The sequence below is a fragment of the Catharus ustulatus genome, chromosome 9, assembly GCF_009819885.2.
Source record: "Catharus ustulatus isolate bCatUst1 chromosome 9, bCatUst1.pri.v2, whole genome shotgun sequence".
In the NCBI taxonomy this organism is placed as follows: Eukaryota; Metazoa; Chordata; class Aves; order Passeriformes; family Turdidae; genus Catharus; species Catharus ustulatus.
Window position 1 is genome coordinate 3,264,757 of NC_046229.1, and position 15,895 is coordinate 3,280,651.

At 39.4% G+C, this 15,895-nt stretch overlaps 1 protein-coding gene across 1 annotated transcript in view; it reads right to left on the minus strand.

The window, feature by feature from the left end:
- The window catches only part of PATJ (PATJ crumbs cell polarity complex component), a 135,969-nt gene that overhangs the window by 117,087 nt on the left and 2,987 nt on the right, over positions 1 to 15,895 (minus strand). The window contains exons 2-10 of the mRNA XM_033067305.1: positions 13,037 to 13,096; positions 12,788 to 12,954; positions 11,050 to 11,226; positions 9,581 to 9,720; positions 7,609 to 7,801; positions 5,781 to 5,909; positions 3,968 to 4,180; positions 1,263 to 1,365; positions 405 to 493 (exon numbers count right to left, since the gene is read on the minus strand). Coding sequence (XP_032923196.1) covers positions 405 to 493; positions 1,263 to 1,365; positions 3,968 to 4,180; positions 5,781 to 5,909; positions 7,609 to 7,801; positions 9,581 to 9,720; positions 11,050 to 11,226; positions 12,788 to 12,954; positions 13,037 to 13,058 — 1,233 coding nt within the window. The 5' untranslated portion in view covers positions 13,059 to 13,096. The remainder of the gene's footprint in view (positions 1 to 404; positions 494 to 1,262; positions 1,366 to 3,967; positions 4,181 to 5,780; positions 5,910 to 7,608; positions 7,802 to 9,580; positions 9,721 to 11,049; positions 11,227 to 12,787; positions 12,955 to 13,036; positions 13,097 to 15,895) is intronic.

Genomic DNA, 15,895 nt, shown 5'->3' on the forward strand with positions numbered 1-15,895 from the left:
ACTACACAGCCATTAAGGAACACAAACAATGTGCCACATCTTGCAGAATCTTAACAATCCTCAAATCACATTCAATTCAAGTAGAAGTTAATGCTGCTCATCTTTACTGCAGGCCAAAAGCCAAGATTCTCCACTCTGAACCACTTTAATCCAAATGCTTGCCTCTTTCACAGTTAACTACTATTTACTACTTCTTTGAATATAAAATAATACTTTAACCACAGCAAGCCAAAGCTCATTTCTGTCACAAGCCTACCTAAACAAACACCAACCACCAAATTATTTCTTCTGCAAAGCAGAGGAGGTTTAATTAATTTTAGAAAGTCTTTACTGTGTTGTTCTTTTAACAGAGATGTGAAATGCATTAGTTCTACAGCAATATACAAGCAGAGTATTTTACTTACAGCAACAATTTTGTCATGAACGTGAATTTGGCCGTTGTGGTCAGCAGCACTACCAGGTATTATATTTTTCACAAAAATCCCTGAAGGTTCTGTTGGAGGGGAAGAGAAACAAGTCACTGCATTAACTGAATTTGCTTCTTTTCTTATTAAGATTTTTAATTCCAGCCTTTTTCACACACTTCCTTCTGCCCATAAAGTGATGATTCTGCAAACCACCACCATCTGCACGTTACCACTCCCACAGCCTGACACAAAACTGAGGATCTGTGGTGGAAAAAAAAACCCCAAAAAACAGCACTGACACAACCACCTGTACACTGACCTCAAGTTTTTTTTTCCTTAAAATGGCTCACAAAAGGCCACCTCCTCCATGGATTCATCCCTGTGCTTACCCAGGCTTTAAACCACAATCACTTAAATCCATGCTGCGTTTGATTTCAATAGGACTAACTAAGCTAAAAGTAAAGTATGTGCTTAAGGACTTTGATCAGGACTTCAATCATCTTACAGCTAAAGAATTTAGTACTTTAAATCTTAATGAAAAAGGATTTTTCTTTAAAAAAAAAAAGAAAAGAGAAGAGAAACATGGAAACCAGAAAAGCTGTCTTTTGTCATGTTTGCAGTTTGATTATTAATTCTAACTTCCAATGAGAACAAGGAAATAAAAACAAAGAAAAAAATAAAAAACCCTGAAATAGTAACACTTCCCTTTCACAAACTACCACTAAATACAAGATGCTGGTCTGTAATTCTAGTGACTTTCATGTCCCCATGGTCAGTAATTTCATGTCCCCATGGACAGTAAAGGGAATTTGAGAAGCCCCTGTCCAACATTTTCCTAAATCCTGTACAACTCACCTATATCACATGTGCCAGCATATCCAACAATTGTTATTCCCAGGCTTTGCCCATTCTTTTTTATAAGTTCAACGTCATAGGTATCAAAAAAGTTGTCATTATCCTATAAATAAAGCACAAGACAGTAAAAAGTTCTCATAATTTCTCAGTGCCACTACAATATTACAGGTTAATTAAGACCTTCAGAAGTAGAGAAGTGATTTTGGTTTTCCCTTTGTTTAAATGCAATGTAAATTCATTTCTAAAGTCCCTGCAAAGCTGGCCCTGGGATGTCTGTGCAACTCTTCTCTGAGTGAAAATCAGAACTGCAAGGCAAGAGTTCAAACAGGGAACAGTAAAGACACTGGTGAGACCAAAAGAGAAAAACAATCAAGCACATAAATCTGGGATTGCAAGGGATAAATTAAAATACATGGAGTTGTTTGCTTTCTGTAATCAGATACAGATCAAAAAGAAGATGATGAGAGTAAGGTCTGTTAAAGTGATGAAATCAAGAGGGATCCTGTCACTGCCAACAGCAAAAAACGGACTGGGAAAATGGAAAACATTTCTTAAGGGAGTGAAAAAAGAGAAGTTCAATCAAATTCTTGCCAAGTATCAGCTTTGGAAGGACCCATCTTAAAAGCAGCCCAGAGTTCCAGCCATACCCATTTCACTTCTCAATGGAAGAGAAATCGATGGGCACTATCTCATTATCACACACACCTCCCTCCACCAGCAAAGTCATTAAGCTCATTAAATGCCTTCCAACTCCCCTGCTCCATAAGAGGCTGATGGAGATGAAGATAAGTTTGGATGCTGTCACTTATCTACAGCAAACAAGCCCACAGCAACACCTGAAATGGAGCCTGGCTGTTTTGACAATCAAACTCTGCCTCAAACATTTCTCTCTAAGGAACACTCCTGCTAGAATGCAAAATAACTGAAATAAAGTCCAGAAAAATCAAAGTGCAAAGTCCTAAACACAGTCAGCACAAGCAGGCTGCTCACACTGCTGTCACTGTCTTGGACAGCACAGATAATAAAATCTTGTTCTCTTGTGCCCACACACAGAATTAGTTTCAGTTATTCTCTACCGCAGGAAATTCAAAGAAAATTAAACATTAATATAAAACTGAAAATATCTAACCACCTATTAAAAATGCCTTTCTGCTGGTTTGCAAAAAAGAGAAAAGGAAAATATTTTCCATTCCAAAGCTCACAGCTAGTGAAAGTACTCAGAAACCAGAGGAAAACTAGATTATAGGGATAAGTTCCATTATAAATCTGACACAAAGTGAATGGTGGATCATTGAAATCATCATGAAATTAATAAATTTGTTCAGAATAAAACTAATCTTGTCTTTGCAAATTTCTCCTGGCACCAGGAAGAGGAGTTTCTTCAAATCTACACATGAAGGCACTATTTAGTTCAGAAAATTATTTTTCCCCCTCTAAACTGCACAGCAGGAACACAGAGGACACTGAAAAGACACAGAGAAGGAATCACATTTTAGAAAGGCTGCAGCATTTACAGTGCTCAGGGCTGAACAGTGAGCAGGAAGAGAGAAAAGCAGTATTTTGTGGAGGCAACAAAACTAGCACCACATTATTTTGTCCCTAATATGGGCCCTGGAAAATATGAGGCAGTCAGGAAAGAAGAGCTCAGAGCAATGCTGATTCCCTTGGAAAGCCTCTTGTCAGAGTATTGGGCAAGGCAAGCTTGGAAACTCCAGCCCCAGGGATGGACATCCATCCCCTGGACACTACATTTCCTGCTACACTGATCCCTCCTGGGGAGAAAAGGAGCTCCAGAAGAACCCCAAATCCTTGACACAGCCACAGCATTTTCCCGGGATGTAAAACACAAATCTGCCTCTGCAGGGACTGTGCCCGGTGGGCAAGAGGTGAGTTTGTGGAAAAGTGACTTCTACTCTGACCTTTAAAAACAGTGCTTCAAAAAAAATAAAACCCAGCTCTTTTCACTCAAATTCAAGAAACTAAACAAGAAAGAAAAGGCTACTCAGATTCTACACCTAAATCTAAGCAGCACAGTAGTAGCAGATGGTACACAAGCACAGCTTTGTTTATGTTTCGAGACCTACTGTACACTTAGTGTAGCATTTGTTGATTTTAATTACTCAAAACTGAAAAGAATGACTTCAAAAACAAGAGACTTTGATATGACCATGATAAGATTTGCTAAAACAAGTTTCAAAATTTTTAGATATATTTCCTATCACAGGCAGTAGCGTAGACTATGAAAACATTACACTTATGTTTCATAAAAAGATGATTGTGCTGAATAATTCTGGTGTGGCCGTGGCTCTCTGGATTTCAGACTAGGGAAATTCACAGTCCAGTTTTAAATCCACTTACAAATGATTGATTAGAAAAAATGTAATGAGCTAGGAAGAAGAATTAAAAGTACCACTTATCGATAATGTTTATGGTCTTGGTAATTTAATTAGCCACTCTGAAATAAATTCTGTAAAGCTGGTCATTCCAATCCCAAGATTACAGGTATTAATAAGACACAGGAAAAAGGGAAAAATTATAGAAGGCAGGGCTGTAATAATGACCACTTAAACACAAGCATATGATATCTGGAAATTCAGGAGAGGAGAAGCACTTTAGGGCCCAAGAACACTCTGTTCTCTCCTTCCTTTCTGATCCCAAGCCACAAACACACTTAGAAATGTCACAAGGAAGCAGCAGGTACTCACATTTCCATTCTGAAGGGAAGGTAATGTGCTGACTGGCCAGCTCAGGGGAGCTGGTGGAGCCTCCATGACTTCACACTTGGGGTCCCTTGCAACAATCATCCTGACAGAATTCCCACAGTTCCTCAGCACTTGGGCAACTTGCTCACTGGTCATTCCTTGCACGTTGGTCCCTCCAATCTGCAGGATGTGATCTCCTGTCTGCAGCCTCCCGTCCTTCAAAGGCAAAGAAAAATGGCAAAAAGTGTTTCCAGTCTGTCCATAAAGTATCTGCTCCATCACAAAACCAAAACTGTGTAGGGGCATCTTCATGGCCATGAGAACCAACCAGAAAAAATGACCACCATGGCAACATTTTAAATAATTCAAGGACTTGTTTGCACAGTTATGTGCTGTTTTTTCCACTGTTTTGCTCATTTAGGAGAAAACAGGCAGCAACAATGTTTTATAATCTCACAGATTGCTGTGTGTTCTGTTTCATGGAATACTCCTCATCAGCACAGCATTTTGATTTAGGAGTTTTTATAGAGTTTTTCCCTCATACTTCTGTATCAGCCTGGCAGTTTTTTTTCCTCATGTGACCAGCTCCAACTCGAGTGAGTAAAATCACTGAAGGTAACAAGACTCCACACAATCCAATTTTTACCTGGTAATTAAGATTCATGACCTACATCATCATTTCCATCACAAGCAGGAATTTCTAGCACCAAATTCTCAGCTGGCATTGATCAGCACAGTTCCACCACCTTTGGTGTGTTGATTTATACAGCAATCACAGAGTTATTCCCAGAACCAACTCAAACTCGTTTACAAACTCATCCAATTTTAACATGTACATGCCTCATTATTTCACATGTTCTTAATGATGTCTCATTCAGCTGAGAATGATGTGGTGAGTTCTTAGCTTACATGCTTCATTGGTAGCCAAAACACTTTATTCCTTACAGCAAAACAGGTGTTAGACAAAAATTTAAAAATACTCATTTATACACTGCAGGTTCAGAGGGAGAGAGTCAAGAAAAAGCCAACATTTTCCAGTAAAGCTCTCCAAATTTCCAGCTTTTAGTTCCATCCTGTACTAGAGGAAGTGCTTTTGCCTCTCTCTTTTGTCTGCATGGGTTCCAGTTCTCAGATATTGTAACTCATCGTGACCAAATTCACTTTAAAAATCTGAATTTTTTTTTTTTTTGTTGCAAGTGCTCTACTCCTCAAATTGTACTCAGCAATCCAATCTGTAAAGATAAACAAAGGTGCAAACTGTGCCTGTACAACTTGAAAAGGCTTTGCACCAACCCAAAGTGTGTCCTTGAACTGGTCAGGCTGCAAGGCAGGGCTCAAACCCCCCTTCACTGAAACCCACTGAAAATAGGACATTTCCAATCTCTAAACTGAATCCTGCAACGCAGTGACTTTGGTAGGGCAGATTTTCCTGCCTGACAATTCACTTGGAGAGTTTGTCCCCATGGATGTTGCAAAATGTGCCAAATTCTACTGAGTATTTGTCCAGCCCCAGACTGACCAAAGGCTGAAAATACCAAAAATATTAAAAACATCAGGCAACTTTTCAGAATTTTTGCACGTTCAACAATGTTACAAAAGCCAAAGCTTGTCTGAGAAACAACTTAATTTATATCAGGTGCTGACTTTTTCCTCAATCATACCTTCAACATATTTATTTATAAAGCATGTGCTGGCATTCAGACTTTGATGCTACCAGCCTCCCTTTGTTGAAGTATATTAGTTTATTTTAAGACTGTCAGAAGCGGTTAATTATACTTTGCAATCAAACAAGAAGTGACATAATATAACAAATTACCCGATCTGCTAATCCCCCAGGAACAATTGTTCTTACAACTACTCCGCTCGACTTTCCTCCTACAATTCCAAAGCCTAATCCTGAACCATCGTTAATCAGCTCAACGTCTTCAATGTGGCCCCAGTGAATCTGCAATTAATAAAAACAGGAGATTTTAATTTCGGACCGTCATTAGCGTTTCTCGCTTTTCACGTGCGGCAGGAAGGAGGAGAATTAATCACACCAATTTTCTGTCCCCACCCCACATGCTGGAGATCTGTGGGATTTTGTTCACTCAGTTTCTTTTCCTTATAAACACGCAGTGGGATTTCTCATCTGTTTTTAAGCGCGCATTTTTTGTCCTCCGCTTTCGGGATAACAGGATACTAGGAAAAAGCTTAACTAAGAGAAAAAAAAAAAGCAATTTGAAGATTCTCCTGCCAAAATGAAAAGTATCCTTTTAGTTTTTTATAAATCGTGCAAACAAGAGGGAAAAACAGAGGCGAAGAGCTTGCACTGGCCCAGCTTTCACTCAGCGTTGCCCAAATTCTCATTTCTGTTATTCCACTTACACACTCTGAGCACCCCCATCCAGCACTGAATTAATAGCACAGCACAATATTCTGCCATACTGGATTGGAAGCAAATTTCTGAGCTACACTGTACCATGACCTTATGTTCTACAAGACAATCTGAAAATAACAAAGCTGTTAAGCAACCCAAACCCAGCCAATGTTTCTGTCAGATTAATATCTCATACAGGCCCAAATGGAGCAAAGTAGGCAGATTTAAATCTTCTGCGAATAAAGGATTTATTAGCATACTGAAAATCTTTGCCAAAGCCAGTTAAATATCATAAAAGAATTTTAAAGACCCCCTGCAGAGATATATATTTGTGCTTTATTTTGTTAGTCTGTTCAGTGCAGATCTTTCAATGAAAAAGCAGTTAAAATTTAATTCTTTAAAATTTCCAGTGCAATAAACAATATTGATTATCCACTAAAACCTTCAGATTTCACTACCTCTGTAATAATCATGAGGGAGATAATTACTAAGAATAAGGAAAAGCGTTGCTTTTACCCAGATTTTCATCAAAATCTACCAGCAGAATAAATTCAGATTCCAATATTGCAATCCCTGGATTTAGGTGTGCAGTTTTGGCCGAATTCAGGGAAGCCACCTGGACCATATGGGTGGAACACAGATGGAAGTTCAGCCCTGGTTTATTACATGTCCCAGTGACAAGCTCTCCTTTGTCACAAAAACAAAAGGCTTCCCAATCACTGAAATCTGCAGAAAAAAAAAACCCCAAGCAAACAAAACAAGCCAATAAATAAACAGGGATTGAGAGGTTCTTTACCAGATAAATTGTGTTTGTTTTTTAAAACAAAGACAAGGCATTTTGGTGTGAGCAGTGCCAGTTTAAATTGGTTGGGCTGTTTCAAGCAGTGCTCATGGCAGGTTATGTTTACTCTCTTTTAAGAGGTAATCAGAGCATCTTTAATTGCTGAGCACAAGTAGGTTTCAGCTGGGTATTCTCATAAAATGCTTCATCCAGGCTGTGCTGAACAGACTGGGCTGATAAGAATATGGTGATCTACTAAAGCTTCTGCTATCCCATAAAAACCCAGGATCTGTTTTATAACAGCTCCATGCAGCTTTGCAATGGAAGCTCTGTGCTTAGTGCACGGTGAGTCTAAATGAAATGTCATCACATAAAAAAATCTGATTAAAAGAAAAAATCCCTCCACGCAAAACTTGCTAACACAAACACTTAAGAGCCACGGGGGAAAAAAAATATAAAAATACATCCAAAAAATCTGATTTTGACAGTATTACAACAACTCACAGTCTCAGGTGGATTTACATCACTTAATAAGGCAGTTCTGCTGTTCCCTTGAAGCGGCTCCCGAGCCACCACCAGATGCAGGGATCCTGTGGATTGCTGGAGGAGGGCAATGGCGTGCTGATGGGAAATGTTCTGATCCAATGGCGTGCAATTAATGGCCAGTATGTGGTCATTTTCCCTCAGTCTTTGATCCCTTAACAAAACATTGAAAGCAATTTTTTAAGTGCAGCACAGTGATTCGCGTCAGGCTCATGTAACCAAAATGTGAACATGCGAAATACACAGTGGTGCAAGGTTAAATGTTTATGTATTTTTAAAATCTGCTTATTAGGGTGCCTTCACCAGCTTACACACTACATTCCATCCACACTCTTCCAAACTGCCCAGCCACACTTTGTCCCAGCTTTGTCATGGTACAGAAATTGGCTCAATTCTTTACTTAGCTTCTATTCAAAATTTAATTGCTGTTCCCTTATCCTTTCTTGATGATACTGAACTACAAAGCCGGAAGAAGTATTTTTGTAGTTACACAATAAACTAGGAACTATTTTTCATTATCCTTAGCACTACATGATGCCATCTCTAAGAACCCACAACTCAGGCTTTGATGCTGCTTTGTATCACTATTTAATCTAAAGATTGATGTGCTGCATATTTATATTTTACTTAAAATTTATAGTATCAAGCCTCAGACATGAAACTTTCTTGGAGCAACACACAGTTCAGTTGCTACCTTGAGATAATATAAATTTCACAGTTAATTCACCCCAGTGATGAATTTAGATTTGTGACAAGAGAGAAACCATCACTCATCTCCTTTGTTAAATATTCATTCTGAGCACGAGACCAAACTGTTACATAGACAGACACTGCCTTCAAAGCTCTGTAGGAATCCAAAAAAGTCTCCAGGAGATCTTGTCTCAGAAGCAAAATGGGAAGCATGCTGGGGAAATTTATAAACTCCGAAACAATATAACTGCACATCTTAACTAAGGCATTTGAAACTTCCTTTTTATCGTGCCATGTTTAAGATGTTTCCCAGAAATCACTTTCTTCGAGCACTAACCATATTTCAGATTCTCTCATCAAAGAAAGTGAGCAGCAGGTCATCAAATGCTAAAGTGAGATATTCACCCTCCTTTGACATCCGGATCAGTCCATCTGTCTCCACTTTGAAAGAGCCTTAATATGCTTTTCTTTAAGTGTTCTCTGGTGTGTTCTCTGCGGGCCCATCGCCATTATCATTCCAACCTCTCCCCACTCTTTTTGTCATCCTGTGTTGGCACTTCCTGACATGTGTTATTTAAAAAGTGACACCAATGACTTGAAATCTAGACACATTTTCTTGAAACATAATTCCAAGCACTGCATTTGTCTCATGCCAACTCTTGTGGTTTTACAATCGCGTTTTATTTTTAAAGGATTGCTCTGTCTTTTGTTGTTGGGTGAAAACCCACAGACAATACAGGAAGAAACTGCCTGAAGCCTCGATTCTATGATGACATCTGTGCAGGGATCTGTCAGGAGGAGTGGATCTAAATTTACACAGGAAACAAACAGTAAAACCAACTATAAATAGGGTATTGTCAGAAGCACATAAATAAAGGAAAAAGGGGGCAAAAAAAAATCTTTCAGGGACACAATGTATAAAAATTCAAATGGAATCTAATTTTTATTTTCTTTGTATTCTTTTCTGAGTTTTCTTTTGTTTTTTTAATCAGCACTCAAGATTCTCTAAAGTGAGCCACAATTTCTGGAAACTCCATTTATGATATTTAAAACTGATCTGAAAACCTGATCCTCAAAACATGAGTCCCTTTTAGCTGAAAAGGAAATTCAAGATACCACCACCAAAATATCCCACCAGATAACCCAGACAAACATGTTATTCTGACAGAGCTTTCAACGCGAAGGTCGTGACTTTTCCCTTCATGGAAAATACAATTTTCCAACACAATTATGAAGATCTCACCTGTCAGCTATGCTTCCTGGCTGGACCTCCTTGACAAAGATACCAACTTCTCCCAGGCTGGGATTTTTAAGGGCAACCACACTAAATCCCAGACCTCCAACAGAAGGTTTATCAATCGTTATTGATTCTATTTGTCTTCCCTAATAAAACAGAAGATAAAACCATTTACTAATTTTCAGTGCAATGGAATGAGCTAGTTTAAAATTTATGAACACTGGGAGAATTATTCTCCTCCTAAGACTAAACAAAGGCAAAATACTGAATATGTTATTTCTATAAAAGCTCCTCCATTTATTATTTTTAATACAGCAATGTATTGGATATGCAAGTACTCTGAGGTTCTGAAACCTCAGGGAATTTAAGAGCTGCTTTCACACTTCATTCACATTATGAGATGAATTCCAAACTGGATGAAAACTATGAACAAAGTGCTGTCTAGAGCAATATATTTGGGATTTCTGGAAATGCTGTGTAGCTGAACTAAATTACTTGTATTTTGGCTCCCCTTGCTTTTAATGCTGATTTTTAGGTGTGCATTCAAAAGACTGCAGCTTTTAAATAAAGAAATTAATTTCCTTCCCCTCCCTGCAGCTTCACACATAAAGCTAAAAAAAGTTTGCTTTTGCAACTGCCTGTTTTTTAGTTCCAATACAAGATTTCTGGGGTTGTTTACTGGGAAATATTACTGAGAGAATGCACTCTTTTTATTCCAAATAACGTGCAGCCTTTCCTGCTAAGTCTTATCTCTGATGAGTTAATGACACACTAATGAGAAGAGTAATGCTCCAAATATTACAGCTACATTAAGGTAGTCAATTAGCAACAGTTACTTAATATAGAAAGGCATGACTAAGCAATTAAATTAATGGTTCAAAATAACACAGAACAATACATGTGTGGTATAAATGCCAATCCTACATGGGTGGATGTCAGCACCTGTACAAATCCTTAGGGAATTTGGTACATCTGCATCTGTCTGGCAAAGTTAAGACATACTAAATAAAGAGTTAAATAAAATATTACATGCTGGTTTTTTTAATCTTTTGCACTGTTCATAAAGTTGGTACATTTCCAATTTAAAATGTACTTGATAAACAAGTGCCTCCATCAAAACAAGTTTCTGCTGAAAATGTCCATTTTCAATTAAGTGTCATCAAATACCAAAAATGTTTCCTGGCAACTGAAATTTCCTTACTACATTGGTGTGTTTGGTAGAAAGTAAAACAGAAAATTGGCAATGGAAGTTAAAAAAACAAAACAAGCCATCAAGCCACTTCCTATTGCTGACATTATCTTCCACAGGGAAAAGTTCTCAACACTTCTATTCTCTCCTGGTTAGGAGGTACCAATGTTCCAGACACACAACAACAACAACAAAAAAACCAAAAAAACAAAACAGTGTGAAATGCTCCAAAATGAAAAAAAAAAGAAAAAAAAAAAGTTTGGTTTACTAAACCTTACAGCCCTACCTTTGCCATTTTCTGGATGATCATGTTAAATTCATTGACTCCCAGGTTTGAAGTGAAGGCTTTGGGTCCAGGTGAAGTGCAAGGGGTCCCAGCAGTGACTGATTTGTCAGCAAACACCAAGAGCCCCCGCTTGGTAAAATCAAAATCCACTGAGCGGTCAGGAGGCATGTAATTGAGCTGTTGAAAATGAACAAAGGTGTGGAAAAACTACTGGAAACAAAAGAAGGGTTGTCCACAAATACCATTTTATGTGCAGGCTGCCAAAGGAGCAAAAATACCTGTGCTCATATATGCCCACTCACACAAATATACTCACCTGTATAAATCAGTGTTAATATAACATCTATAACCAAGCTGTCATATAAAATTTAAATTGGTTTAAGAAATTCCTTGAATGTTTCAGCTGTGTTTCTGCTCCACTCATTTTTCTCTGTTTCTTTCATGCTTCTCCCCTGCCTGTGCCCCTTATCCTCTTTTCACCCTGGTATTCCAGAAACAACACATGCAAAAGCACCAGACACTGAAGAGGCTTTCAAGCCCTGCTGTAACTGTTAGGGAAACCTGTGCAGAATTTTGGCACAAAAATTCAAATATTTTGAGTCATACAGAAGCCTCAGGCCTGGTTTGTAACATCCCCTCCCCAAAAAGAGCCTAGTGTGCAAAGTACCACTGAACTGCTAGAAATTGCACTTCTAGTCCTCACTGATAATGAAGAAATTAAAAATATTCCTAATATGACATCCCAGCCTGAATGAAGCTGCTCCTGCTTAAATAAAATTACAAGAAAATTCTAGATATGAGAATTCTGAACATTCTGAAAACAACCCCCACCATGTTGCAGTCACTTCTTAGATACATTTGCATTTTCATACATTTCTTAAAAGCCTGCAGACGTGCATCCAAGCCTTGGAAGGAAGGGATGCAGCACCTATGGGAAGTTGGGAAGCATGGAATGATGAATGGCACAGCCACCACCAGGCAGGAACACCTGCAATAATCTGGCAAGGCACAGCCCTGTGCCCCTGACACCCACCCTGCTGCAATTCCAGCTGGGCACAGTGACACCACAGTCAGGGATTGCTGCTGCTCAGCCCCTGGTTTTAAGTTTGCTGATGATTTTAACTTAATTGCAACTTAACAGCCTGTCCATGCAGTTGTGTCATGGATGTCCATGTCCACAAAATCACTTGGCTTTATAAACCAATCCACAGAAGTTCCAACCTCTGCTGAAGCCAAGTCATTTTAAAACTCACTTGGGTACAGCTGCATCAGAGCTTGGCAAATCTTCAGGCTGGGTTTTCTACACTTCCCAAATTCTTGTAAAAATTAGCAGGAACTAAGTGATGTTTTTTAGAGAGAAAAAATGCTGCCAGTGAGCTGATAAACAGCACCTAGCTGCTGTGAAAAACAAAGGATCCCAGTTCCAACACTGTTCAGGACTCCAAATACTGAGCTGATGTCTTTTGCAGATGTTTTTTTCCAACACAACCCTGCCTCTCCTCCATCCCTTTCAAAGCATGTTGCCCCACGACCTCTTTGTTGCAAAACCACTTCTCATTTCAGCAGAGCCTCTGCAGACATCAGCTCCACAGAATAAAAGAAGGTCCAACACTCACTAACACCACGTTACAGCTTATTAATGAGAGCACCCTCGTTAACACACGCCTACACATCCCGACTCGAGTTCCATCACCCAGAGTTATCACCACACCAACAACTTTTGTAATTTTACACTCACTTGCTCCTTCAGCTGCTTGATGGATTGCTGGAGAGTCAGGATCTGGTTGAACAAGGGGCTCCTGAGGGTGTTCCTTAGGACAGCCAGGTTTTCCTGGTGTTGGGAATCCCTTTTCTCCTGCAGCTTTGCCTGCAGCCGATCCAGGATCTGCAGCACCTGCTGCTTATCTGCACCACAAACCACTCCAGGTTAGGAATGGAGCTTCTTTGCTCAGTGCTCAGCAAAAAGAATCATTTTCAGATCACCTACCTGCTGCTGGATTTTCGGGCATGTTGAGGGGTATTTTTGGAATTGCTCAGAATAACCTGGCTGAGGTTTAAAAAAATAAAAATCAAATTAATCAATGATAGATCTAAACAGAATAGTAATATTTGATAAATGCAATAATACTACACTAACTACAACAAATTTAATCAAAAATACTACTACCCCTGTTGTTTACCCCAAGTATTTAACAAAGCTCTCCACACAGCCCCAGCACATCCAAAAATCTTTCCTTGTTCCATGTGCTTTTCCTTTCACATATAAGAAGGAATATGAACAACTCTTCCAAATAGCAATAAAAATGCAGCTTATGAAAAAAAAATGAAAAGGAAAAGTGAGACACAGATACGTTCTACCAAATTGTTTTGAATATTGACATTAGAGTTGTGATCTTCACAGATATACAGAGAGTTAAAATCTAGCTTTTATTTAGAAGATACTTTCCACCTGATCATTTGTAGACAGTATTCTTCTCATGATAGTTCAGCCCTGCTGGGTGTCAATATAAGTGAAACTTTGTGTTTCCCCCCACAAAACAAAACAATGAATTCCCTCCACTCACGGGACAGCACAGAATTAAAGCCCAAAATTTGGCATATTAATCCCTATTCCAACACATTCCTGAGGAAGGTCTGTTCTAATCACAGGTGTTCTCTTCTCCTGCAGGTGTTTGCCTTTCTCTTTTCTGCATACATGAACAACAAAATATCCTTTATGAAGTTTTTAAGGAGTGGAATATCCTTTATCCAGCTCCTCCACAGTGCCAAAGAGAACAGGTCTCCAACAGGGGCTGAGGCCTGGATGGCAGTATAAAAACAACAGCCTTGCAATTAGCAGAGATGATAAATTTGTACCCTTGCTTGCATGTTATTAAGTTGATGTGGAGCCTGTCATTCTGAAATCTATCAAGGCAGCTCTACCAAACAAGATTCCTTCACTCAGTACAAGCTCCTCTGAAAGAAGTCAGCCATTTAACAGCATGATTTACATAATTTTAGTTCTATCCAGTACATAAGTGTGCAATTTCAGAATAATATATTTGAAATTATTTTGGAACAAGACTAGCCATATCCCTCTCTCTATATAAAAGCTTTTTATTTATTTTTCAGTCCTGCAGTTCAAGAGGAGCAAGGGTCATATGGTGAACGTGACAGCAGGGTAAGCACATTCCAGGGGCTCTCTCCCAGCAGGACCTCTGATCCTTTCAGCTCTGCCTCTGACACTGTCTCTGCTCACACTGAAAACATCTGGAATCCTGGGAGCACACTGTTATATTTACCAAAATATTAATGATGCAGGTGAGGAGCTTCCCTTCTCCTGCAGAGTCAGGTAAAGTTGATTTACCTAATTGGAAAAAAGAAGTGGATGGAGGCATGTCACAAACCACAATTTCAGATTTATGCACCCTTTGCTGTGGGATTGTGTGGTTTCCATCCAGGGCCAGGCAAAACCAAGTCGCTTTGCAGGACTCCTAACAGATTTAGGAGGTCATTTTAAATCAAAATCATAGCAAGAGTGGAAGCAGCAAAGCCATACAACCCCCTGAAAGATTTTCAGGAATGCATCTGAACTTTAGGAAGTGCTGCAGCTTTATTTGCCTTTCCATTCGGAGTAAAACACTTCTAAGAGCAGAGCAGCCTTTGATGCTGTGCTGAGAGCTGATTCTGAAGAGCAGATGAAAACACCATTTCCTTACACACTCCTGAGACTTCATTAAACCCAAAAGACAAAATTTAACCTTCTTGACTGAAAAATACAGCATGAACCTTAACAAATAAGGACAAAGAATATAGAAATTTGTTCTTTCTCCCCGGTTTAACTTCCCTCCAACTCGCTTTCCTCCTCTGTTTTTCTACCTCACATCAGCAGTTGAAAGAGGAAAGCAAGCAAACCAAAATGAGAAAGGGATGGAAAATAACTCCTGTGAGAAAGAGTGACTTGAAACACCTTTAAACCAGCAGTGGGGTGAGGAAAAGATTAAACCCAGAGAAGAAATCCTGCATGGCACGAAATAACGACTTGACAGCACCCTGCCCACCCAAGAGCCAAAGCCAAGAGGCTGGTCCAGCTCCCCAGATTTTTTCCTGCATTTATTCCTCCCTTTCCATTTAGCTGATCCCATAGCAAGCTGGAACAGGGAGCTAAACACTGAGAAAGAATCCTTCACGTTTTGGTGGAGTGAGCTTTGTGCCCAGTCAGCTCGGAGCTGCCAGCACTGGCAGGAGGGGACAGGAGGGGATGGGGTGACATGTCCACACCCCACCAGAAACACCCATCCCCAATCCAAAAACAGCCTCCAAGTGCTAAGCTAACCATCCCCAATCCAAAAACAGCCTCCAAGTGCTAAGCTAACCATCCCCAAAATTAATAATTTTATCCTTTGCAGAGTAACAACAGCAATTATGGTGATGGAGATAGACCCGAGAAAACTGGAAATTTAAATTTAAGGAGATGAATTATAAGTAAGAGATCCTGGCTCCATCAAGGCAAAAGTTCCCTGGAGAAGGAGGCACAAAACAGGAGGGAAAAAAAATGATTAAAGAAAGGTTCAGCTTCTTGCTTGAGCCGTTCCAGATTTCCCTAAGAGCCACTGCAGGGCACTTGTGCCAGTGGATGCCCAAGTGGATCTCAGGTGGTTGAATAACAGTTCAAGTTTACACAGCACTTTGGGGCTCCTTGTGACCAGAGCTGGCCTCCAGACAGCTTGCAATGCTTTTTACTGATTTTTTTTTTTTTGCAATATGTTAAAGCCACACTCAGTATTTCTTTATTCTCCTTTCTTCCATAAGAAAGTGAGAAAAAATTAAAGCAAACAGGTCCTTTTGGTGTGAAGGGATCCTTGAA